This window comes from Cryptomeria japonica, chromosome 2 (genome assembly GCF_030272615.1).
Source record: "Cryptomeria japonica chromosome 2, Sugi_1.0, whole genome shotgun sequence".
Classification (NCBI taxonomy): domain Eukaryota; kingdom Viridiplantae; phylum Streptophyta; class Pinopsida; order Cupressales; family Cupressaceae; genus Cryptomeria; species Cryptomeria japonica.
Genome location: NC_081406.1, coordinates 470488306 through 470516190, shown reverse-complemented (window position 1 = coordinate 470516190; position 27885 = coordinate 470488306). Strand labels below are relative to the sequence as shown.

The following is a 27885-nucleotide window of genomic DNA, read 5'->3' as shown; positions in this document are numbered from 1 at the left end:
TAAAAATTGGGGACATTATAGTCCTCCCGGCCTACACATTGCCCCTGGACAAGAAACCTGTTTTCCTTCTTGTGGCTCTATTCTTCTTTTAGTAACTTATTTTATACGGAAAAATCTGATATGAGAATTTGGTTAGATTTGCACTGAATTACTAACAAGAGAATGTTGATGAATGTCAAGGAATGCTTGCCTACCAACAAGTTTATTGTCTGTACCAATTTCGTTAGATTCAATTCTCGATTCATATAACTGACAAATATTCATATTTGCTCATGATTGTTGTCGACATTGCATGTTCATGCAGGTATAAGGGAAGTGGTCCCAGCACCTTGTTTTGTCTCATTATTTCAAGTCAGATTCAATTCCCCTAGAACAATGAAGATCAATCTCAAAGTTCTTTCCTGCTAAATGAAATTCAGTTATATCTGCAGAAGTATGTAATTTAAATAGAATTAAAAAAATTATATCAAGATATTTAAAGCTAACCCAGAATTAATTAATGAGATGCCAGTAAAAATTATTAGGAAAGGATGTAACTGTATTCTCATAGCTACAACAAATGATAACCAAGTTTAAAACAGAGCTTCTAGAGGCTGCATGGAGCTGTATTCTCATATCTACAACAAATACTAACTGAGTTTAAAAGGTAGCTTCTAGAGACTTCATTGCATTTGCAAGAAGTCCTTCCTTAGTACTAATTGTGCTTATGAATAGAGGCAGATAAAAGACAATTAGGTAGCTTTTTTGGTAGTTGGTTCTTTACGTTGATTGGACTGTACAACGTTTTGAGGTCAAATTTCTTATACGATATCATCTGGAGGTCGGTTGGCAGAAATTGAACTTGGGTCTTACTCCTGGTGATGCCCGATCTCTACTAGTGAACACAATTCAATGGATTTTGGATGATGAGAAAGTTTAAGTTATATGCAAAATGTACTATTTCTGCAGTGTCCCCTACTAGGAGACTGCTTGTTTCCCAGTAATTAACATGCATCATTATGGCTTAAATTAGATTATTAATACTAAGGAACAATTAATGTTCATGATACAAGTGATAATTACCATATTTTAGCCCCAATCCTTACCCCTTTCTGGTGATGGTTTTTTCACGTACTATCGAACACAAAATAAAGTATTGAATACTCTATCCTCTCTTGAACAAAGAATTCTCAAATGCCGAAGATTAGCGAAGGATCACTTGAGACAATTCCAAGGTTTACAATGTCGAGTCTTGACGTGTTGGATAGCTTCAATGGTATGATGTGTTTGCTGTACCTTAAAGGGGACTTACACAATTGTTCTTCATCAACTTCAAGATCAATGGAATGCTCTTCTTCGGATGATGTTGCAATATTGATCTTTCTTATTACTACTAAATGATCTTTGATTAAAAAAATGAAAAAAGGAGTAAGCTTTAAAAATGCTACGCTAATGCTAGGATTGCAAGACAATGTACAATCTCAAGTGAGCTCAACTAAGCTTTGCTTTGACATGCCATGAACATGTCCACAACGCTAGTGCAATCTTCTAAGGGTAGCTTGATGATTTGCAAATCACTACTACAAGCATAGATACCTTCAAGATGAAGCATATCAATGATGAAATAGTAATTGAAGTTAAGCTTTGGCTAAGATAAGTTCAGTCGACTACGCAAGATACTTCACCATCGATGGAGTACTAGTAGTATGAACAATGAGAGCCTCACTATCGATCATGCACATGCATTTTCCATTCATCTAAAATACTTAAATCAAATTCTATTCTAATTTTTCTGTCTTTTCAAATATTAATTTCTCTTATAAAAGGGTGAAGAAACAAGCAAATGCTCCAAAACTCAATAAGTCACCAACACTTCAATGATTTTATTAATTTTGCAGCATTGAGCAACAATTCTTTAAAAGTCCTGTAATCGATCCTTTACAAATGAAATGAGTTGAGCTTATATAGAGCTCTCAACTATAATGAATGACCAAGATTAAATCAAAATCAAGGGCCAAGATTTTGCCACCTAAATCCTAATTAGGGTTTGTTACAACAAAATACCTAATTATTGCAAATTATTAAATATCAACCAATGGGAATGTGACATCTATTTGATGCAAAATACGAGGAAAAATACTCCAATAGGAAAAATGATGCCACATGGGATCAAAACAAACTATCTTCTAGAATCTTGTTACCCTTATCCTTTTCTTTTATTGCAAATTCAACGAATCTGGACATCATGAATTCGATCTCAGTTTTTGGGGCGACAGGCAGGTTCCTCAACTGTTCTTCCAAGTAATTGACTTCTTCCTGTTGGTTGAAAATTTTGTACACTCAGTAGGATGTGCAAAATTGTGGTTTCAACCACTGTGTGTGAGTATAAACTCTCCTAATTTAGGGAGGGCTCCCCCTTATCTAACACTTAACTAAAACTAATTTAATCTAATATGGGTAAGACAACAACCTTTTCTCTTGTTTCAAAAAAGATTATGTTCTTTTCTCTTCACAGAAAAGAAACAACAACTTTGCAAGAATAATAATAGCAATTTTAAAATAAAATCAAGAGAGGAAATGAAGTTTCCTGAAAGCACAAAGACTTCCGTCACTTCCTTCGGGACGGGAAAACAACAAACAAGCACAAAGTCTTGAGTTTCTAAATTCCTATCTACCCTTTTTAGAATGATGAAACAAGAACAACGTACAACATATGGCAGCGCAAAGTCTGCGAGTATGATGCACCTTCGAGTCACTTTAAATGGGAATTGCTACAAGCACAAAGTCTTGCAACTCTTCTCCACTCCTAATCATAAACTAAACTAATTCAACCTTCGATATTTGCAACATAAAGTCTGCAGATATTTCAAGTGAAGCTCTTCTCAACAATTTTCCACAACTATAAGCAAGTACAAAGGAATGTTCCAATATGACATAAGAACACAAAGGACACAAAGTATGGCTTCAACACAAAGTCTAAAATTCCAACTCTTTGATATTACTTGAAAGAAATAGTTTACAATTACAAAGCTCAAAGTCTTTATGAGTGCAAAATTCTGCAAAGTTTTATCGCTTGCCAAAAAATAAAAAATTACATAGAGCACCCTTGGGTATATATATAGGAGAGGGGCTTAGAGCAAAATGTGGGAGAAGTCTAACTAACTAAGACTTTTCCACAACTAACTAACTAACTAACTATTACTTATTCAAATTATAGTTCTATTGCTAACCAACTTGTAATTTGTTTACATGTAATTACATTTTACAAAATTACAAGTGATAATTCACTTGTAAACATGAATTTTGACATTACATGTAATTTGTCGAAAACAAAATGCATATACAAAAAGTAAGTGTTGAAAGACACTTTAATTGTTTTTCATTTCTGGCTATGAGGGCTGGAAACTGATGATAGATTTCTGCAACTTATCAGGATCTAGACCCGCTGTATTCCTAGCAACTGCAATAGTCTTGATGATGACATCAGAATATCTAACTGCTGTTTTTCTGTGTTCCTCGAGAGTGTTCAGCATTTTATCAAAGAACACTTGGTAATTCACAAACTTGTGGATCAAAGATACAACAAACTGCTCTGATTCCAACTCTTGATGAAGGCTCAACACTAAGTCAGCAAGAATCAAATTTTCAGTAAGCAGCTCTCCATCATGACTTAAAATTTTGCAAGATATTTTGTCAAAACTGGAGATGATATCCTGCTCAGCTTCATCACTCATTTCAAGGGTGGCTTGCACATCTTTGATGAGATCCTTGATAACCAATGACTTATTTGTCATGAGTTCTTCAAATTCTATGTATCTTTCCTTGTTCAAAATTACCATATTGTTGCATAGAATTTCTAGTTTGATCTGATCCATCTCATGCCAAATCTTCAAGTCTTTCTCAACTCAAACTAGACTCTGGTTGAAAGTTTCCAAGGTCTGATTTAGTTTCAATTTCGCTGCTCTTACATTGCTCAACACATGCAATGCTTTCTTCACCACTTGAGTACTCTGATTAGTTAGCTGATCTACCTAAGAATCAACTGCCTTGGTCTTTTGAGTAGCTTTCTCCAATTGTTTTATAGATTCTTTAGAGGTGGAGGAGATCAAAGGATGAACCTGCTCTGAAGAGTTTGTGCTCTTTTGGAACACTGTGATGAGAGGTGAATTTTTCTCTTTGAGCTCATTCTTCTTTGCTAGTATCTCATTGTAGCTTTAGACTTGTGAAGCTACAGAATCTTGGGCATCATGCATGAGACTTGAATGTGTTTGTTTCCCAAGTTCCACCCTCATGAGCTTGTAGTCTTACAACTGCATTTCTTCTGGTGGTTTCTCAACTAGAGGCTCTGCCACTTCTGCATATTTCATTTTGTTACTATTTACCACCCTCGCGAAACCTGTCTTTGCTTTCTAAGTGCCCCTTGGCTTTTGTCTCCTGAGTCGTTGAAAATCAAATATATTTGGAGAGATCTCCTTTCTTCCTTTTGGGTGCGATTGAACTCAACCAACGGGGTAGTTCTTATGAGTTCACATCTGAGATAGCAACTGTGGTTTGTGAAGAAATAAACTCAACCTGTACCACAACTGTCACTCTAGGAGGAGCCTTGGTCTGAATAGCAACAAGCGTCTGCTCGGATGAAAAATCATGACTTGCTTCTGTCATGAACTTATCAAAACTCATGGTAGAAGTATCAATCTTCGGAAGAGAAACATTGGACAAGATGGCATATGAGGGATTCACATCAAAGACATTCTCCAAGCCACCGTGAGAGGTCTCAACAGGTACTTCTACGCTGGTACAGGCAAATGTACTTGGTTCCACAGGTTCCACATGAATGGTGGAGAAAGAATCTACATTCGTAGACATGGGTTCATCCAATGATAATTGGGGAAGGGTTGTATGAGGAGATTTCAAACCTATAGAAGGAGGTGATCCTGCTATATTCTCTTCGTGAGTATCATTGTCAGCATCAATAACCTGTATTTGCACTTCTGGCTTTTCCTTCCCTTTTGGTGACACTTCTGGTGGAGGAATAACTAAAGCCCTGCTGACCCTTAGCTTGATTCTAGTGCCGAAAGAGGAAGCACCTTCTTTAGACTTGATCCTGACCTAAGATCTTCGCCCAACAGGTTCAGCTGAATCAACTTCCGCTCCACCTTTGACCTTGATCGTCTTGACATTATTGTTCTTCAGCCAGGCATTGGTGTTTGCGATAATGGGTTGGAATCTATCAAAGATAGAGTCACATTCCTTCTTTGACCATTAAGGAGAAGGAAGAGGGGCTTCAACAACTCTTTGCTCTATGTATTCTGTGTCAAGGATTTACCATCATCCACCATTCCTTCTAGGATCTTGGTCAAATCAAGATCTACAATTTGCTCCAAGGTGAGCTTGTTGTATTCCATCTTTCTGATATCTTCAGTACGAAGGTCAACCCATACATCTTCGAGGCGATGAACGTGAGTGAAGGCCCTCTTGATTTTGTCCTTCATCCCTCGATAATCAAAATCTCTCTGCTCACTGAACTTCCTCAATTTGATTCTTTAAGTTCGGTCTCCATTGCCTTGGCTCTTGCTGAGGTGTTCAAAGAATACCGGCCAATTTGCAATGGATTGTGGGAGGAAATGTTGATACCTAGCTTGTGGTTGGCAAGTTGTATTGCGTGAACTGCCATCAACCGTCTTGCCTACTCCATCAGGATGATCTTATCTATAGGGTATCTTGGCAGCATGTACGGTTGACCTTCAAAGCATCTAGCTCTCATATAGGTGAAAGTTGAGAATTGCAGAAATAAGCACCCATACTCATTCACCTTCTTCCAAGCTGCCTCAGAGACTCTTTTGTTTTTGAGTGTTTTGTCAAAAAGACACATGAATCGTCCAAAGAACGCATCCTACACCCTTTTGTTATGAATTCTATTGGGCCTTCGACACTGACACCAATGATCTGTCACCCTTAGTAGAAAGACCAAGAAATTGTTTGAGTGATGTTGCGATATACACCTAGTACAAATTCATATGGAAAGTGAGCGTAGTGGGAACTTGCGATAGCTGCTCACACAGGTTGTCGCTGATGACTTCTCCCCAGAAAATGTGAGATTGCCCCTTCCTCATGATCACAATTTACTTGTACATCCAAATTTCAAACACGTTAGAGTGTCTCAAACCCATTATCTTGCTGAGAAGAGTGATCATGTCGCCAACTTCTTCAATGAAATCACAACGATACAACTTGGGCCATCTGGAAAGGCAAGTCCTGGGAGTATTAAGCCACTTGGCATCGATATGTCTGATACAATCAGATCTTCTCTGGTTATAATGATCCAAGGCACTTTTCATTGTGAGCTGCGGGGACCATTGAAAATCTTATCAATGGTCTCTGCATCCAACCCGATAATGAAGTTCCCATCTTCATCTCTGATTGTTTGAGTCTCTTTATCAAAATGAGATGCACATGCAAGCACGAAGTCAGGTTCCAGGGCAGCCACTGGGAAAGATGAGACCAAATGAATATGGCTGTTTTAAGAGCAACTGCATCCCATGTGTTGGTGAACCTTCTATTCTTTCCAAGAATTCAGACATGTCCACATGCCCGATCTCTATGTCTCTGATCTCATCAATGAGAGAGATCACCTAAGTGGGAGCAATCTCATTCTGATATTTGTCATACTTATTTTTCATTTTCTTGTTTGGAGGAGATGCCGACTCTTCTGTCATCGAATAGGAATCTACAACATTGTGATGAAAACTTAAGAGGGTAAGAACTTCTTCAGCAGCAATCGGGGATTCCATAGTCCTCAAATTTTGAAAACCAATGCTCACACCACAACTTGGGAAAGATTTTATCATGAAACAACTTGGATTGACTCAAAGATGCTTTATGGATATGCTTTGGACAGCGATGGGAAGGAAAATCGGATCTCATGGGGGTGGCTGTAAGTGAAAGAAACATTACATCCCACACTTGTAATCGGGTCTCCAAGACCTGATTGCAAGTGGAACGGTAAAGTTTAAAGGTAAGTGATGATGGATACTTGTAATTGGGTCTTGAGGACATGATTACAAGTGGCTAATATCTGACATGGCCTCTTGGAAAGCATATTGAGCATGAGGGGATGACCGCAAATGGAGTGAACATGAGACACACAACTTGGGGTATGATAATCCTTTACTGGTAGTCGGGTCTTGAAGACCCGATTGCAAGTAAAGAATGCTTGCATATGGTAAGGTAAATTATTGGTTTCTTTTCACATCAGATCATGAGGATCCAATTGCAATTTGCTTTTGAGACTCCAAAGGGGAAAAACCTCAACTAGTTCATGATGCATAACATGAAATACATCAACTTGCAATCAGGTCTTCAAGACCCGACTGCAAGTTTAGTCACAAAGACTTGAAAGCACAAACTTGCCATCCTTATCTTGAAAATCGATTTCAAGCAACATGGGGAAGAAATAAAAGTAAAAAACATATGAATAAGTACTTGCAATCAGGTTCCAAAAACCCGATTGCAAGCTTAGTACATAACTCAAGACTCTTTACTTGGAATCGGGTCATAAAGACTTGATTACAAATAAAAACTTGAAAGCGAAAAACCCTTGCGAGATTCAACTAAATTGCCAATGCACGCTTGAAGGGGATGAATGGAGCTTAATAACCCTTGCCGATTTGGAAAGAGAGAGACACTCTGTTTTAGACACAAAGACTAGTGCATTAATGGATCTCCTCTAAAAACGTAGACATAGAACATGGAAATCGGGCCATAGGAAACTTTAATAGGCTTGCAATGAAAATCGGTATTTGTTGAGCAAAAAGAGTGCTTGTAGTCGGGTCACAAACCTCCGATTACAAGTGGCGAAAAGAGAATTGTAATCGGGTTACAAACCCCCGATTACAAGTCTGTTATAAAATATTAAAGATTTCATCTTTTGAAAAGACTTGTAATCGGGTCATTTTCCTCCGATTACAAGTATTAATGAAATATCAATGTCTTGATAAAAGAAAGGACTTTATGTGCAATCGGGCCCTAAGGGTTCGATTGCACATAACAAAACACTTAATAAGAACCCTTTCCACTTGTAATCGGGTCTTAAAGATCCAACTTCAAGTGAATAAATTTCACTTGTAATGCACTTTAAAAGCTCCCAACTTGCACTGAAACCTCAAAAACCCGAAATTGCACTAGGAGGCGAAAAAAGAAGACTCAAAACAACTAAAACTCAAAAAGAGAAAACCAAGGAAAGCACACACTCAAACGAACATTATACAAGATAAATTTCAACCTTGAAAAGCATGCATAAAAGATGTGAAAGTGTGAATTTAACAAAAAATTCAAAAGGGGTTGCCCCCTTTTTTGAAAATAAAAAATGAGTATAACACTTCCAAAGCAAAGGCAAAGGTTGTCTCCCATCCTGGCCCATAGTCTCTTGTCTTGGTTGCAAGTATTGTGAATGAGTGTGTATCGTCTAGCTATTTCTCGAAAGGTGATCCGTCTGTTCCAAATAATATGATCTTCACTCGTTTGGCTAGCTGATCGACATCTATGTGAATTCCTTTATTCATCTCTTTCTGAAGATTGATCTAAGCTACCTCTATGATCTTGTCATGTATCAAATTTATTGCTCCATTGACATTGTTGCATCCACCGCTGATATCTTCAAAGACGACCTTCCTCATACCAAGCAAGTTACACCATTGCTGGAAATTAGGCGATTGTCCATCTCTTAATACTCCACCCTTTGCCAAGGTTTGTCTTGGTAGTTTCTTCATTATTTGCAATCTCGACATAGTGTAATCTCTAGTGTAAACGAAAGTATCGTAAGCAGCCATGAGGACTTGAGTTCTTTCAAGGATACTTACGACCTTATCAAATATCTTTAGTAGTTCTTTTATGAATGCATTCGCCCTTTTGAAAGTCTTATTTATCCAAGTATCCATCAGGTGTGCTGAAGTTCTCATCCTTTCTAAATTAGAAACTAAGTCTGGATGAAGCAATGGTGGTAGCGTAGCTAAAGGATCATTTTGCCTCAACAGTTCCTTGAACAGCTAGAAATGACTTCTCAATGCACTCACTTCTCTTTCCACTTTCTTATTCTTCTTTACTTCCAACCTCAACATGTCATGGACTGTCTTCACTGTGTCATGCAATGCTTGCTCAGTGATGGGAGGACCTAAATCAGTAGTCTCCAAATCATATTCTTCCGTTGTAATCTCGCCTTTAGGCTTGTCTACTCTTGGAGTGGCAATTTGTATTATTCAAGACCCTGCACCATCTCGTCATCTTTGACATCTTCGTTTCTTTCTTCTCAGCGGGCTCTTGAGTTCTATTCATGAAGTTATCCAAATCAATAGGATCTTCCTTTGCTACTATCACTTCTTTTGTTAATCTCTCCCTAAGCCATGCTGGGATAGCTGATTTCTCTTCTCCTACTTGCACCTCATTGAGCTGCTGATCCTCTCAGGGTGGAGATGTTACTTTTTCATTTTCGTTCTCAATGACTACATGCACATCTTTGCTTGTTTTGTCATTGATCTGCTCAGATGGAACTGTTTGTCTTGACTCAATTGCTGCTTACCCTTGTTTGTCTTTTCGCAATTGCTGTTTTGAACTGTAGATTCCATGTACTCTTTTACTCCATGATCAATGCTCTCTTCAGGTGGCTTCTTTTCCTGGTCAGCTGCTTGATTCATCTCTATTTCGTGCTTGAAAGAGGTAGTAGTGGAAGGACGGCACGGCCAGAACTTGATTTGTGCTTCTTGTTTGGAGGCTCTTCCTTGTGACTTTCTTTTCTCTTCGATCAGCTGATTGGGTGGCACGTCCACTCATGCTTTCACTTTCCGTATCATCAGCAAAAGACTTTCTCCCATCAATTCGAATGTCAACTGGGTATCTTAATTCTTCAATTTCTGGATTTGGATATCTACCCATCGTTTTTATATGCAAAGACTGGCTTCATTAAATCTTTCAAGTTGGTGATCTCCACATCGGTCCAATTGACCCTTACCTCCTTGTCTTTCTCTTGTTCATATATTGGCTGGAGGTGTCTTCCACTATCTTGTGCCTAATCTGGAATGTCGAAGACCTTGCACGTCCTAACGATGTCGATTGATAGCCTTGAGAACATTTTTCTCCTTATGTCTAAATCATCTTGAGCATTCATGAAATGATCTTCCAATTGTAGCTTATGTTTGTGCCTTCTTCTGCTAGATCTTTTGATGCTGTTGTAGGGATCAATGCTGTCTCTAGAAAAGTATGGAATAAGGAGAGATTTCAATTCTTCTTCTACCTTCTCTACCACCTGCAAGGATGGACACACTTCCAACGACTGTCCAACTGAAATAGGAAATGGGATTCTTGACTTGTGTCTATTCTTTTGTACTTTGTTGTATGTCATCAACTACCTCACCGACTCAAGCAATACTATCTTGTTGGTAGGTTATCTCGATAGCATGTAGGGCGAACAAGAGCATCCTTGAATTCTTATGTTTGTGAACTGGGAAATTGGATAAATCAAGCACCAAACTTCTTTATCAATTCTTTTGCTTGTGGAGATAACCTCTGATGAATACCACCTTGCAATGTTCTTGTTATGTGCATCGTGAAGGCATCACCCAACCTCCTATAATGTGCCCTGCTAGGGTAATGCAGCCGTGTGTATGATTTGCATGCTCTCAATTCTCCAGCTCACATACTAACCGGACCTCTATAAATTAATTTTGCGTATTCATGAGCTCTGGCAAGTGAATATTTTATGTATTAACTTGTGTAGAATGTTCTGGTTTGTGCAAGTCTCTGGTTTGTGCAAGTCTCTTGAGTTGTATATCGATGTTATTGCTTATAAGTCTTGCCCAGTTAATCCTCTCCTTTCTAGTTGATGTGATCACCATGGAGTAGAACACCCAATTCTCGAACTGGGATGCTTGAGGGCTTCCCATGTTTCGGTTGAGCAAAGTGATAAAATCGCTGAATTCCTCCTTGAAATCAATCCTATGAAGCTTGGTGGGTAACTTGGATATGCTAGGCCGACTCTTCAATAACCAATACTTGTTGATTATGCCTAGGCATTTGTGGGGATCATCATCATAGAATGCTTGTGCTGCTTCCTTGCTTTTGTAGATCATGTCATTGAATTCAGGTATATGGAAAGCTTCACTAATAGCTGTCTCAGATAGATAGGCAAGTTCTTTGCCATTAGGTGCTACTATTGTTCTTTTGCTCGTGTCATAGTGCTTGGCACGTTCAACGATCAACTCATTGCATTGTATAACTGGAGGAAAGCCTGTTGCTTTCACTATCTTGCTCTCAATCATCATCTCTGAAAATTTGGAAGGCTTGGTGGTATACAAGGGACCTTGGAACTTCTTCATGTCAATTTGCTCGAGGTTGGTCCTCCTACATTACCCCAAAATGATGTTATCTTGGACTCCAATGCCTCTCTCTTCGAGTCTTCCTTGATGAGATCTTGCCGTGCACCTGCTCTGGCCTTTGGAGTCGCCATGCTCTACTTGTGGGAATGTCTAAGTTAGGGTGGTGATATGATTTCAATTCTTAGAACATCTAAAATGCATCTAGGTTAGTAATTCCTCCTTAGGAGTATATAAGATCGTTGAAACCTTGACGAATTACTAAAACCCTAGGCTTTTGCAAAACCCTAAACTTGTCTAAAATCTGAAAATTGTCATCTAATAAAATTAAATACATCTCTCAAAGCATGTTAAATGATCAAAATGTAATGAATCAAAGCATCCTACGATTAGAATCATATGAAAATAGTGAACATGTTGCTGTACCAGTGCAAAATTAGGGTCTGATTTTTAAGGAAAACGATCAAACAAACTTGTTTCAGACCTGCAAATTAATTCCAAATGTACTGGTAACTTAAAATTGATTGCTCCTTTTGCAAAATTGCCCTTTATATCAAGGTGCTCTTGGTATCAAATGCTGGAGTTTGTCTAATTACTGATGTAGAATCACTGTTCTCCCTATTGAATTTCCTATCTCCAATGATGTATTCACTGAAGTTCAATTTGTCGACGCTTTAATAGATAGACTGTTGCTACTATCAATGGCGAATTTGCTGATCTGGGAAGATAGTTCGCTGTTGATTGTGACAAGTTCGCTATACCTTGAATGACATTGCCTCCCTTTGATCAAAATCACTGTCACTAGCTGAAGGAGAATCGCCTAGCAAGGGTAAGATTGCTGATCATAAAGCACAAAATCGTGGATTGATCAATTGAAATGATCAATCCAGCCTATATAGAGATGAAAGGGCGTGTCCATTGGTTGCACTAGGACGACTTGTATTTCATTTAATGATTTACAAATTAAAGCTCAAAGCTGACTTGTTTCATCAATTTTGAATTTAAAAAAAAAACGTTTCTCTTCATTGTGGGGCCATTTCAAGGTGGCACAAATGTTAAATGTCTCTCCCTTGCCTTAGATGCAAAATCACTCTTCTACTTGAGTGGCAGAAATGTCTATCCTTAGTTCGCACATTTGGGGGGTGATTGGAAGTCTCAATGCTTAGGTTGCACTTTTGAAGCTTGATAGGAAACCTTAGTTCGCGTTTTGAGGGCATGACTGGAAGTAACAAATCCTTAGTTCACTGATTTGGGACTTGATTGGAAGTCGGAATTCTTAGTTTGCTGATTTGGGACTTGATTGGAAGTCGAAATCCTTAGTTCGCTGATTGGAGGTTTCATTGGAAATGATCAATCCTTAGTTCGCACTTTGAAGACCTCATTGGAAATGATCAATCCTTAGTTCGCTCTTTTGAGGGGCAACTGGAAATGTTAGTTCATGCTCTTGAAGCCTAACTGGAAGTGGAAATTGAAAGATTGATCAGCTTGCTACACGTTCCTCCTCTTGACTTGCTATTGATTAAGTTTGCAACATCTTCTTGATAATATATTTAGCAAGATCGTGGTCTCCTTCCAAGCAATGAGATACACAAGGCTTAGTTTGTTGATTTTGATGGCTATTGGAAGAGTCGAGGCTTAGTTTGCTGATTTGGAGCTCGACTGGAAGCCTTAGTTCGCACGTTTTGGGCTCCACTCGAAGTGATGCCAAAATGATAACTTTACTATCTTGATCCCTTTGTTCTGAGCCTCTCATGGTAATTTGAACTCTAGCCTATCCTTCCTTGAAATATTGACTTTTCAAAACAAGTTTTCCTTAGCCAAATTTAGCATTTCATTTCCATTTAGCAAGCAAAAGATGATGATTATTGTGAATCATTCGCTTCCACAATGCTGAGTATGCAGATCAACTCAAACTTATTCATCCTAAAGGATCACTATTAGCAATCTAACCTAAAAACCCTAAAACTGAAAGCAAAAGAAAGGGGTTCCCCATTTGTGATGGGGCGATGTGTGATATGGTCACAACACTTTCCTAATCATTAATCCTAATAGAGGATGGGGAATTACTTGTTAGGGCGCTAGGAAACCACTTCCACAATTAGCCCCACATTCCTAATTGAATTCAAATATAATATGACTGTAAGTTTTTAATTCATAAATAAGATACATCATACCAATCTGTTGTAATAGCAATGATTGCCAGTAATTTTATATTATCTTCCTGTAAGTTAATACGATCTGCAGAGTATGATCTGCGAGTAACTAATAATGATCTGCTCCTTCTCCGATGCCTGACCATAGTTGATAATATGATATTATAAATTGAAGGTATATTTATCTGAGTTTCTTTTTTATCATCTTGTGATGTCCCCACTTTGAAATATAATAATAAATAATGATGATAAAAGGAAAATACAAAAGAATAAACATAAAAATTAAATTAAATTAAATATCAATACACTTATTTAGTACTGATTAATCATCCATTTATTTCTATCAGAAATAAGTTATTGAATAATGAATAACCATTTATCTCTATAATAATAAATTTTCAAATAAAATATTAATTTAAAGTCAATATTAATTACTATTAAATAATTATTAAATAAACACATAGTGGCAGACCATGTCAGATTTGTCTGCCTTTGCATACATGTATAAAAGAGACAAGGGAAGCTGCGTAGCAAAGATGGAAGATGTACTATGACCAACTATGGATACCGTAGCAATCAAAATATAAACTCATGATATAATGATTATGAAACATATGCCTCCGACTTCAAGGCTGTGCAGCAAGTAAAGGGTGAATATAACAGGCATATCGGACATGGTTAATAGGAGATATTGAATTTGACAGGTCATAAAAATATCAGGAGTGAACTAGAAGCAACCGTTCAATACTAAAATGCATTACCCAGCCATAATCGAAATCACATGATATTCGATGATAAATGAGACTTGATGACAAACGATGAAATACAGTTAGTTGATTAATATGCTAAAGTAGTCATTAAGATTTACAAAGAATTGATTATTAAATTAAATTCACTTGGCTGGTTCTCTATGTGATTAAAGGTGGTATTTTAATCAACAGGCGTGGCTTTTGAAGAGACATACCCTTTCAAGCCAAAGAAATAGATATAAAGGGGATTCTATGGTCGGGAAGAAAAGATAGGGAGGAACAGTCATAAAGAATATAATATGGATTCCTAGCGTTAGTGGCAACAATTATTTCATTAACCTGTGCGCTTGTGGTTAATGGCTATTAATATCGGTGTGAAGTATTAATGTTTGACTGTGAATAATTGGCAGAAGAGTGAAGCAGGATCGATATCGAAGTTGATTTCTAGTAACTGTTATCACAAAAGCTTGCACCCTTGCTGAGCTATCAACTCAGCAACCTTGTGAAACATGGAAACAATCCCGAAGTGTGGGACCTTGCGCAAGGGGGTTGAATCTCCGGAGAAGGCCGACTTCCTTCCTCGAATAGGTGCAGGTGTTGAACCAACTCAACACTTCAAAACTAACTCCTAAGCCTATCCTAACAATTTGCAGAGGTAAAGGGAAGAGAGGATGCTGGAAATAGAAGGAGGTGATACACCGAGAAGAGATTGTTCCTCTCCCCACCGAGATGACACAAAGAACCAACTGAAAAACCCAAGAGATGCACAACTTCAATTGCATGAGTGACCAAAACGCACGTATGGAGGTTAGAATTTGCTAAGTGTCAAGAGGTGAGAAGGATTCCAACAAGTCACACTTAGAAAACACAAGTTAACACAACATACATGGAGAGAAAAGCCACAAGACACACACCTATGATGAAGGTAAGAATGCATACACAACATACATAGGTTGAAAGGAGGCAAGAATGGTGATTTTCAATTAATTATAAGGCCAATGGCCAAACTTGCAGTTGCATAAATGCAAGATAAATACAAGAGAAGTGGGAGAGCATGGAATAGCTCAAGCTAGCAGGGAGAGAACCCTTTACAATGAGGCTTAACAACCTTATATAGAAAAAATGGTTACAAGGGTGATCATGACCCCTGCATGTCAGTTTGGAAGTGCAGGGAAGTGCATGCACTTGACTTGTACATGCAAGCGACCTAGCCATACCCACAAGGGGCAATTTTGAGAAGGTGGACTGACTAACCTTCCAAAGTCAGACATGACATAAGTCACCAAGCATGGCCCCGTATCTCCTTGATGGAAATCTTGCCAAAAACATTTAATGTACCCTTGTGGCTCCACAAAAGAAAGTGCACAAGTCACCAAAACTGTTGGAGCATTAAAAGCCTTGAGTGCTGATCACACCATCCGGAAGTGTCGCCGGTCGGAAGGAAGTCCGAAGACTTTGGAAGCTCGGACTCCCGAAGTGAGGAAGACAAGGGAAGGAGCAAGGAACTTCGGAACCTCGGGGTTCCGGAGAACTTCAAAAGGTTAAGGAAAGAACTTCCGAACCTCGGGTTTCCGGAGTTTCGGGATAGAGAGAGAAAGAGAAGAAAAGGAACTTCGGAACCTCGGGGTTCCGGAGTTTTGGAGGAACTAGAGAGAGAAGGCAAGAGGAGAAGGAACTTCGGAACCTCGGGGTTCCGGAGTTTCGGAGAGAAGAAAGGGAAGCGAGGAAGAGGACTTCGGAACCTCGGGGTTCTGGAGTCCCGAAGAAAAGAAGGAAGAAGGGCTAGGAGGGAACTTCGAAACCTCGTGGTTCTGGAGTTCCGAGAAAGGCAAGGGAAGGGAACTTCGGAGCCTCGGGGTTTCAGAGTTCTGGGGAACTGCTCAAAGGAACTTCGGAACCTTGGGGTTTCGGAGTTCCGCGAAAGGGGAGAAGAAAAGAAGGAACTTCGGAACCTCGGGGTTCCGGAGGGAGGGTTAAGCTAGAGAAGGGAACTTTGGAACCTCGGGGTTCTGGAGTTCCGAAGAAGGGAAGGGGAAGGGTGAAGAACTTCGGAACCTGGAGGTTCCGGAGCAGGAAAGAAAGCGGCTAAGGCAAAGAACTTTGGAACCTCAAGGTTCCGGAGTTTCGGAAAAGGAAGAAGGAAAGAGACCAGGGCAAAGAACTTCGGAACCTGGGGTTTCGGAGTTCCGAAGAAGGGAAAAGAGAGGGCAAAGAGAAAAGAACTTGGGAGCCTCAGGGTTCCGGAGTTCCGGGGAAGAAGAAAAGGCCAAGGGAGGAACTTCCTCCGGAGAAGGCAACACTTCACACTTCATGATTTTTCTCTCCTTGATCAACTGGGGCTGCGTTGGTCCATGGAACATATCTTTGATCGGTCTCACTGATGGACCAAGGGTGTCATAAAATGAGAACAATAACTATTATATCATAACATCAAATCGAAACCATCTAGGGATAATGAAGACAACGACAACATGGCAGATGCGGATTGACGATACCAGAGATAACGTCGTTAATCATTATTGCAATCATAGGCCTTCAAAACAGGGACAGACATTGCACTATAAGTGATATCATTATATACTTTGTATAAAGACATATAAGGAACGTTAGACCTTGGAAAGAGGTTATTATGGTTATTACAATAAAGCAAGATAAGTTCTATCTTTCATACTATTGATATTCTTAAGATTTTGAGTTAAAAGTTATAATACAATATATATAGTTTGATAAGATTATATTTATTAATGTATAACTATTCTCACTTTGAGTTAGAATTGCTGTTTCAGGACTAAATCAAGGTGAATCCCAAATGGGGACATTGCACATCTGCTCTTCTCATTATGATCTTATATCTACCTTCATGTTTATTCGAAGAGATATAGCTCTTTATAAAAGCAACCATATAAATTACAATATGGTTTGCCTTAGTTTGTGATTAACATGAGTGTGTTGGCTATTATATAGTCAACACACTCATATGCACACTATAGAATGAAGATTGTCTTAATTCTTAACCACAATTAATATTCTAAATACTTATTGCAAAAGTATTTGCTTTCGTATTAAAATCAAGACACACATAAATCTATTATGTATGAATGACCTTCATTTATAACACAATGCCTGTACTTTCAAAACCATAAGTATGGTGTTTAATACAAACTTATCTAAACCATTTTAATGCTACATAAAAATGCCAAAATGGTGCTAATATTATTCCATTTTAGTAGATATTTTATTAACAAGGAATAGCATATTATATGAAGCAATCTAACATACCCTTGGATTGCACCTCTCTATACTTCCTTAATTATTATTGTGAACAAATTTGTTTTATTATGAGAAGCGCTTCACTTAAGGAGCCATCCTCATTTCTAGAAATTGCACCTTTTAATTAAAAGGTTGTTCATGTTCAGAATTGCACTTTTAATTATTTTCCTTCTCTAACCAACTGCTGCTTATAAAATGCCTAACTAACTGTTAAGTCACCATCGTTTGTTTATGAGAATTTGTCTTATGTGAATTGGTTATTAAGTCTCTGCAGTCGCCATATTCTACACATCGCATTAATCAATCTATTTTTCTTCTTTCAATGTTCTGGCTGTTTTTGGATCATTACAATGTCTATAAATGGTGAAGTCTTACTTTGTAAGACCATTTTTATTCTGGATCTGTTAGGGTGTCAGATTGGGCTCATGACAGTTTTTTTAAATGTTGATATTTATCAGTGATAAAAGCACATTTGGAATGTATACACAGTGTGTTTCTCAAAATTTTCTGCTATCTAGTGATGTCCCTCTCTATTTTCTTGCTGACTGCTACATTTGGGTTACCACCAAATTCTAATCGGTCCACAGTTTCTAAAGAACATCTTTGTAAGATAATAGAAGGGGGTATATGATTGCATGTTATTGTCAAAGATATAGAATTTTTAGTCTTGCATCTCATTTGATAATTCTCTTGTTAATGATTTTCATTTTGATACAAAAGATCAATTTTAATTAAAAATACTCCTTTTAGTGGTACATTCCCTTTGCTTCCTGGGTTTTGGAGTCATTGACTCAACTTCTTTACTGCATCAGCAAAAGGTTCATGGTGTCAGACTGAAAGAGTGGGAGCAGAGGAAACATACTGGAGAGACTGTAGATTTGGAAAGTCTAGAAACTCAGCATGCCATTGATCTTGCATCCAATATTGATTCTGAGGCAAATGCAAATTTTGTCAATTTTCCAGTTGAAGACACTTCAATCAATTCTACATGCTCCCCTGGAAGGACGGGTAAAGAGGAATGTGCTGCTATTCACATCCAGACTGCCTTTCGTGGCTTTCTGGTATGTCATTCTATCCTTTGATGGAATTGCCCTGGATAATATGTTCATTGTAGATGCATTATTGTAACTCTTTCGAAGGGTGATTGAAAACTTGCATTGTGCTAATTCCTTTCAGAGTATGCACAGAAAATCTTTTGATGATCGGTAATTAATTCTGCATGGTATTTTTGATTAAAGCATTATCAATGTGCCAATAGACAAATAGATGATGGATGAGATCAAGAAATATCAAATGTTTATTGCAAATCTTCTTGCATCATTCTTACATAGTTTACATCATTTACAAAGAAAAACTTTTAAAAGGTTAAAGGTTGTTTTTTGGTCATGGCCAAGTCAGACAACAATTTGGCATATGAGACCCCTTTCTGGAAATTGACCAGGTGGAATCTTGCCATTTATTGTATGTAGTGTGCTAGATTTTGTACCCTTGTGTCTAGACCTCATAGCTAAGCTTTTAAGAAGTTCAAGCTTGCTAATTCATCTACACTGGAAGTAGTACACATAATTCATAATTGAGGTTTGAGGTTTCAAACCTGATCCATATTAATGGTTTAAATAAAAGAAGCCTAAAACCGATCCCTATCGCATTGACTGCAAGGTGGCATACAGAATTGCACAATTCTTCTCTCGAGGATGGTAAGTTCTGCAGCAATGACTCCTCTTTAGTGGGTTCATGAAAAATTTGTGTTTATAATTTAAAGCTTTAACCAAATCTGGGTATCTATAACCAGACTTATCACAACTAATGCCAATTTTCATTTGCTCATCCAAGCAGTGCTACTGAGCTGGTGAGCAGTGATCCTTTTTGCTCATAGAAAAGCATTTTATAAAACAGAATATAGATCAGTTCAATATGCCATGAAACAAATGTTTTAGAATTATGCCCAACAATGTTTGTGGTAGCTTTCCTACAATCTTGAAATTCCAGAAAAGTGTGGCAAAGTTACCTAGCAAAGAGCTGAATGGGAAACCGTTCAGTCTAAAATGCTAGGACCAATAGTGGCAATGACCTTGTTTTTGTTTTGGAAAGCAAGCCCTATTCATATATGATGGAAAGTTTATTTGCATCTTTGGGCTTCTTTGCTTGAAGGAGGTCTATTGCCCCTTGTGCAAATGATTTAGAGGCCATGAACTCTAGAGAAGTTACATTTTTAATCACATAAAAAAGAAAGAAATTATATCAATTTCCATAAATGGCCAAATTAGTTTGTGGAGTTTCTATGGATTTTGCTTGTCCAGTATTTGGTTACAACACCCAGTTCCACTTAAAATCCCTACAAGGATTATCAGGTTCCCTTGTTCCCTATTCCTTCATTTCCTTCTTTTGTGGATTCCATCGGACATCTAAACTTCCCTTCATTTCTTGGAAACTATTGTTCATCTCCCATCTTTGCTCTTTTGTAGACTTGTCAAGAGAATTCAGATTTCCTCCCTTTCCCTCATATCTACTTCTTTTGTCCATTTCCACAAAGTTTCTGCAAAATCTTCCTTTCCTTCACCTTTGTTGACTTTCCAAGCAGATCTGGATTTCTTCTTTTTCTTTGCATCCACTTCCCCCACCCACTTCCGCAAACTTTTCCTGCACCTTTTCCTATTGCTGTTGTAGAACTCTTGCCCACCTTTGGACATTCATAACCTTCGATTCCTCTCTCCTTTTCCCCAATTTCTCTCCCAACCCTTCTTGCAGATTTCCCTTGGATGTTTGGACTTCCACTCCATCTAGATCCTATGTCCACATCCACATTGAATCACACAAAGGTCTTCTAGGCCTTTTTCCATTCTTGCAAAGGTTGACCTGACATTTGAACCTCCTCCACTGCATCCAATTCCTATATCTAGTTTTGCATTGGAATCTTGCAACTTCTTCATGATTCTTCCATTGCACTTTTCACTCCTTTTTGCCGAGTTTCATTGGAGTTTAGGATCTCCATTACCCCCATCCAGTTTCGACCTCCTGTTTTGGTGCAAAACTCCACCTCTCCCTTTCTCACATCTTGCTCTACCTGAAACTTTCCTATTTCTTCCAGATTACTTCTAGCACTACCCAAATCCTTCTAGCATTGCATTAATGACTAGATTTTACTTTGTAACTACCCCAGCTAGGATTATTTTGCTTAGAAACCATTGTTAATATTAAGGGTGTGGATTCAAATGCAAATTCAATGATGCAGAGTGAGGGCCACCATGTCACCATTAATGTAGTTGTTGAGCTCTAAATGTTGATGGTCCTCACACTTGATCTAAACCATCCATCTTGCAGATTCCATTGGATTGTACTTACTTGGCAAGTCATATGTAGTTTTTGGTTGAATTCCCACAAGCAATCGGGCGATCAAACAAAGCTTTACGAATATTTGTTTGCTTTCCAAAGTAGCGGTTTTCCATTTTTTCTCTTCACACAACTACAAGTGTTGATGATCTTCTAGGGTTTCCACTCTTGCAAATCTAGTTGCCATTAGAGTAGTATCTTTTGTAAATCACAAGGAGGTGTTAATATTGTTATTGGTGTATGAAACTAAATGTCTCTATGGTTCCATTTATAGATTGTTAGAGAAATTGTAGCGTAGGGTTTCCTCTTGTAACACTTGCTGGTATGAATATAATGGAGATTTGATAAATTTGAGCGTTTTAATTGATTGTAAACTTTGTAATGTGTAGTGTCCCCTACTAGGACTAGGCATGTTGTAGCCATAATTAATCTATTTCGATATACAATTTGTAATGTCCCCTACTAGGACTAGGCATGTTGTAGCCAAAATTTAATCTATTTCAGTATACAATTTGTAATGTCCCCTACTAGGACTAGGCATGTTATAGCCATAATTAATCTATTTCAATGTACTCATGACTTAAACTACATTGACTAGGAGACAAAACCATCTTAATCTGAATTCAATCAGTGATAATATAATCTTCTTCCTGATATTGAATTGATAATTCAATCAGATTTATAATCTCACGTTTACTAGTTCATTCAAATCACTGTTTCTGTATATATATATATAAGTTCAAACAATATTACGCTATATGTTTTTCTGCAAAGTAGTTCTTTATGAAATATTATTTGATTAATTAACCGTTGTATATATGTATGTATATAAATAAATAGAACAGATTCTATAGTATAAGGTACTGTTGTGACCATTTCACACATCGCCCCATCGCAAATGGGGACCCCCCTCTTTTTGCTTGTTTTTCGCTCGTTTTCGCTTTCGTTTTTAGGATTTTGTTAGTCAGTTGGTCGTCTGGATTTAGGGTCAAGCCTTAGGGTTTTAAATTTTGTCTTTTCAAGCCAAAATCCAGTCGTTTTTGAGAGCTTTCGAGCTTCCTTTTCTAGGATGCAAATTTTGAATGCAATGAATTCGCCAAAATGGTCTAATTTTCAATTGGAATATTGATGCAGAGCTTTAATTTGTCTAAGTGTTGAAGGTGAAATGAGAATTTTTGTCTGATTGAATATTTTGACCAAATTTTGACTTTTTTTTGATTTTGATCCTGGGCATTGGAATTGATTTGTTTTCGCCTCGTGAAGTGTTAAAATGTGAAAAATCATGTTATTTTGGCCTGTAGGAGCAAAATCGCTCCTGTCCCTCAGTGAAGGATGGGAGCTCATTTTCAAATATCTCATTGTCCCTGCAGAGTCCAGACAAATTTCGAGTTGGAAGTGATGGAGAACGGCGATATCTTTCCATTGAATATAAATTGAAGATTTTCGTGAGCACAGAAATGCCTCCAAGAGGAAAATCGCTCCTGTCCCTCAGTGAAGGACCGGAGCTACAAATTCAAATTTCGCCTTGTCCTTGCAAGATTTCGAAGACTTAATGATTTGAGGACGTCCAAAGGAAGATGCTTTGCCAAATGAATATAATTTGAGATGCAAAAACGAAGGAGAATGACCTATATTTACCAAATCGCTCCTGTCCCTCTCCAAGGGACCAGGGCGAAATACCTTATAGCTCCCGTCCCTCTCCCAGGGACCAGAGCGATTTCCTTCATTATGCAAAATCCAGACAAAGGTCAAGGCAAGTTTACGTTCAAAAACAAGGAAAAACATGAGATAAATGCGTTGAATATAAATTGAAGATTTTTGGGACGTCCATAACAGTGCTAAATGCCTAGTTCGCTCCTGTCCCTCAGGAAGGGACCAGAGCGATTTTTGATATAATTGATTTTCTTGCAAAGTTACAAACAATGTCAAGGCATGAACGAATAGAGTGAAGAAGGACAAGTTCGTTGAATATAAACTCGGAACCTGGCAAGGTGAGATAAAGGCTACAAAAGGAGGATCGCTCCTGTCCCTCTCCAAGGGACAAGGGCGATACAATGGTGATGTTACTTCCTATGCAAGTTCAAGGTCGATCCAAGTCAAGACAAGGTGGCGAGGGACATTTCAAGACTTTTTTAGCAAGCACAAACATTCAAAGGTCGTCACAATGATGAAATTCGCATCCTAGGACATAGATCGCTCCTGTCCCTCTCCAAGGGACCAGGACGATGTTAGATGCATTGGTCATTTTGTGCAAGATTTACGTAAGAACAAGATTTCATAAGGTAATGCATGGTCCAAGGCATCGTTTGAAGACAATTCGCAAGAGTGTTGAACGTCCAAACATTGCCAATCAAGGTGAAAAGCTCCCATCGCTCCTGTCCTTTGGACAAGGACCAGGGCGATCTTATCAAAACACTTACGTTCCTTCAAGATCAAAGCAAAGCGAAGTTAGGTAAGGTGAAGGACGACGTTTGAAGGACATCACAACGAAGATCAAGGTTTAAAGTTGACAAGGTCAAGGAAAGGACATGGATCGCTCCTGTCCCTCTCCAAGGGACAAGGGCGATGATCCCTTTAATACGTCCAAATACTTCATGAAGACAAATGAATCAAGCGCAAAAGGAACAAGTAAAGTATGTTATTCGCCAGCAATGAAAGATCGAAATTAAAAGATGCAAGATGAACGTGAAAAAACATAGATCGCTCCTGTCCTTTGGACAAGGACCAGGGCGATGTACACTCAAAAGGCACTTAAGCACACATGCAAGATGATCAAATGCGAAGAACCTATCAAGATGATCGATTTTTAACGTGGAGATGAAGGAGTTGATCGTGAAAAAATGCAAAATCAGGACAAAAATGTTGAATCGCTCCTGTCCCTCTCCAAGGGACCAGAGCGATGAGGTACGTCCCTTTGTCTTCTAATTTTGGCGCCAAGTAAACAATTCAAATTTTCCTCAAATGCTAAATCGATTTAAAAAATTGAATATCCATTTTATTTAGCATTTAATATGGCGTTATCTTTTATTAATTATTTTTTGCCTTTATTTAAAAATCGAAATTCACATTTAAAAAACGCAAGGCATTAATAATTAATTAATTAATTAATAAAAATCGATTTGGAGCGCTCAATTAAGCAAGTCGGCCTTGTTATTTTATTGAAAATCATTTAAAAAATGGTTTTATTTATTCAAGTCGGCCAAAGTGGGTAAAAGGTGTGAAGCGCTATATAAGGGGAGTGGAAATTTTCATTTTCACATAATCATTTTTACCTTTCTTCATGCGAATTGAGGAGAGGCGAATATAGTGCGAAGTGTGTTCAAAGGTGGTGCGAATTCAAACCAAGGGTGGCGCTTAGTTATCAAAGGGTGGTGCGAATTTGAAGACCACACCAAATGCGAACTTGAGGATACATTAAGGCGAATTTGCTAAAGACTTGGAGGATTTGTTTGAGCGATTTGTCAAGGGCAAATTTGAAGATCATTTAAGACCACGTCTAAGGCGATACTTGAAGATCACGTTCACTCCAAAGGTGGCAAAGTCAATTTTGAGGAGATCATATTGAAGATTATTTTATACCTCAATTTTGCCTAGGCGAATTTTGTTTTTGCATTCTAGAGTTAGCTCTCTATCGAGGTATGGCGATTTAATTTTTATTGCTTTATTCATTCATCGTCATATTTCAAATTTTGAAATTTTGAATTTTGAATCTCTTAGCTCAATCGTTTATTTTAGGAAATGATAACTCTAGAGACTTATCATGATGTTTCCTAAAAATTTATCTCTCTTATTTACGTTATTTATTGCAAAATCTATTTCTTATAATGAAATGTTGTGTAGGTATGGCGACCCCGAAGGCGGGAGCATCCACCAGCCGCTCGGCTCTCATGAAAGAAGATCAAAAGACCGAAGAAGTGGAGACCAAGATCGTGTCAAAGTGGAGCAACATTGGAGATACAAACCTGGGAAACTTTAGCACGAAGAAGTTCCGAGAGGTCCCTTACATCGGCAAGCCATCGCCTGTCGCCCGGAGAATAATAGAGAGTGGCATCATTAAGGCGGCCGGTTTTCCTCCAGCTATTCAGTGCCACGAGTTGATGATCGAGTGTGCCCGTCACTACAATCCACAGTCCAGGACAATTGTGTCCAATGAGGGAAACATTTTGGCGTACCTTTCAGAGGAAGCCATAAGTGAAGCTTTTCATCTTCCAGAGCACAGGGACATGATATACAAGAGCATTGAAGGAGCCAGATCAGTGTACGATGATGATCCAGATGCTTGCCTAAGCATAATCAACAAGAATTGGCTACTTAAGAGTCGTCCCCGTCTGAGTAAAGTACCGAACACACCGCACAGGATTGATTTCCAGGAGGAGTTTAGAGATTTGATTACCATGCTCAACAGAGTTACAGGAGCACCTCATGCCTTCTATTTTGAGAAGTGGATGTTTTACTTCATCCAGGTGATTGTTCAAGAAAAGGGTACAATACATTGGGCTAGAATAATTAGCCATTGCTTGGACGTACAGTTGAAGAGACTCAGGGCTACTAAGTCCTTCCACATGAGTTCATACGTCATCTATGCCTTAATCAGGAGCGTTGAGTACGCAGGACTACCTCACAGAGGAGTGATTGGAAGAGGGCCCGGCGAGGTCAGAGCTTGTGAATCCTATACCTACTTGCATCATCCGCCAGGGAAGAACTACAAGTTAGTCAACGATACTTTCACGATGAACATCACAAGGACGTTGCAAGGTGGAATTCACAACAGATTATCTCAAGATGCCCAGGAGTTCATCAAGAGGTACGGTGCTTGGTTCATTCAGTTTCCCAAGTTCACTTACATTAGAGTGCATGGATGTCCTTTACCTCCATACATGTTACCGAGGTACCCGACAGACAGAATTGTGTTACTTGAAGTAACAAGGCAGTTGGCAGCATATGTGAAGGCATTCAGACACAGACATCAGAATGGAGTCCAGGTACCTATTATTTTGGGTAATTCAATTGAGGTATGTCCTAATGTCTTAGCCATGGATGACGCAGAGAAGGAGTTAGCCTTGTATTCTTTTTCATCTTTTGCTTGGAGGAATAGTTTTGATCCACATGGACATTTAGAGGAGACGGTCGGTAGAAGATTTAGACATGAACACCAAATTGAAGATTTTATGATGAATCTCCTAGATGATCTCGAAGTGAAACGAAAGATACATTCTAGATTGCCTTTGGATTTCATCAGGAAATGCAGGATTTACAGAGTGGCCGACCAAGCTCAGGACAATGGCAGGCACATCCAGTCTTCATATGATAGAGAAAGCAAAACAATAAGTTTGAATTGGAATGAGCCCGAGGTCGTGGATTTAGATGATTTGATGGCACCAGTTTTGTCTTGTACTCGCATATGGGTAGACGTTCAGCATCAGAAGTTGAGAGAACAAGGCATAGCTATGTCTTTTACTTTGGAAGAGAAACCAGCCGAAGGTGGAGCCAGTGTTAGTGAAGGCAATCCTAATCCTAGGAATTCAGGTGAAGGTAACCTTCGATGTGCCAGTGAGGGCAATCTCCATTCGAGAGGTTCGAAGAGAAAGGAAAGATCAGAAAAGAAAGAGTCTTCCAAGAAAAAGCAAGGTGCCAACAAAGATCAAACACCAGGTACTTCTTCCAGACTAGAGGATAGAACAGTTCAAGTGGAAGAGTCCATGGAGTCGATGGTACAGAATGACAGATAGGAGGAAGGACAGGCACAGCATGTTTCGTCAGATGGATCTCTCCAAGATTATGAGTTAGAAGAAGATAATGAAGTAACATCTCCTCCCAGACAAGAAGAAATAGTACACAAAGAAATTCAAGTTCAAGAGACAAGATCGAATATCCCAGATTGGTTGAAGGAAAGATTGACCAAGGTGATCGTAATTGAGGACGAGGACAATGCAATTGATTTAGAGAGCCTTGTTGGACGTTCACATGTGATAACAAAGAAGAAGAAGGCTACAAAGATGTCCAAGATGATTCGAGATGAGACTGGATCTAGAAAACTGCAGATAGCTACACCGGCAGCAGATAAATGTGAGGGTGAGATCCTAGCAGAGGATTATGATGTACAGACTTTTGAGTTAGGACCATCCACAGCAGAGCAAACTTTAGATGATGCCACCGACACATTTGAGGCATTGAAGGACAAGTTTAGAGAAGAAGTGGAAAAGAATAGAAAGCTTGAGAGAGAGGTCGGTGCATGGAGGACATATTTCAGTCACATCAATGAACCTTTGGGACGTCAGGATCCAGTTAGATCACCAGTGCAGGCATTGCCCCTTCAATCGATCAGTGAGGCAGAAAGATTCAGGAACCTGGTCCAGCGTACATGTAGTTGGATGGATAGATCTCACACAGTAGCCATAGAGTTTGTTTCAAGGATGACGAAGATTATTCATCAGGCTATCCAAGTTCTTGAGATAATCCACAGATTGATGGCAACAGTAGCTGCATTTGCCCATACCAAGGACGTTGTCATCCCTGTCTTGAAAGTAATAAGACACACATCCAGAAGAATTTTAGCGCAAGAGAGGATCTTGGAAGGTGATTCTCACAGTTTGTTTCAGTGGTCAACCTTACTCCATATAAAGAGTGTTCTCTTCGAGGACATCAGTGTTAGATGTGGTCAAGTTGAGGAGGTGATCAATCCGATCCAGGACAAAGTATTTGAGGTACTTTGTACCATTCTTGGCAGGAGGATCGAGGTCGAGACAGATGTGGATATCCAAGAATTTGAGGATAGAATCAAGATCATCTTTCGCAAGGACGCAGATGTTACAGATGAACAGTATGATCAGATGTATGCCACCATGCTCCTGATTGATAGAACAAAGGAACTTGAACCTACTTGGGACGCAGCTCTTCTAGATGCATTCGATCAAGTCATCCACTTAGAAGAGAGTATCAAGAATCTTCCCGAGATTCCAATCACAGAAATCGAAGGAATCGTGACAAAATTCATTGCATATGCTAAGAAAGAGAATTGGAAAGGGAATAAGATTCTAGATG

General features: G+C 38.7%; 1 protein-coding gene across 2 annotated transcripts in view; it reads left to right on the top strand.

Moving 5' to 3' along the window:
* The window catches only part of LOC131051638 (protein IQ-DOMAIN 5), a 104342-nt gene that overhangs the window by 41186 nt on the left and 35271 nt on the right, over positions 1–27885 (top strand). For both annotated transcript variants that reach the window (XM_057986305.2, XM_057986237.2), the window contains exon 3: positions 18327–18575. In XM_057986305.2, coding sequence (XP_057842288.1) covers positions 18327–18575 — 249 coding nt within the window. The remainder of the gene's footprint in view (positions 1–18326; positions 18576–27885) is intronic.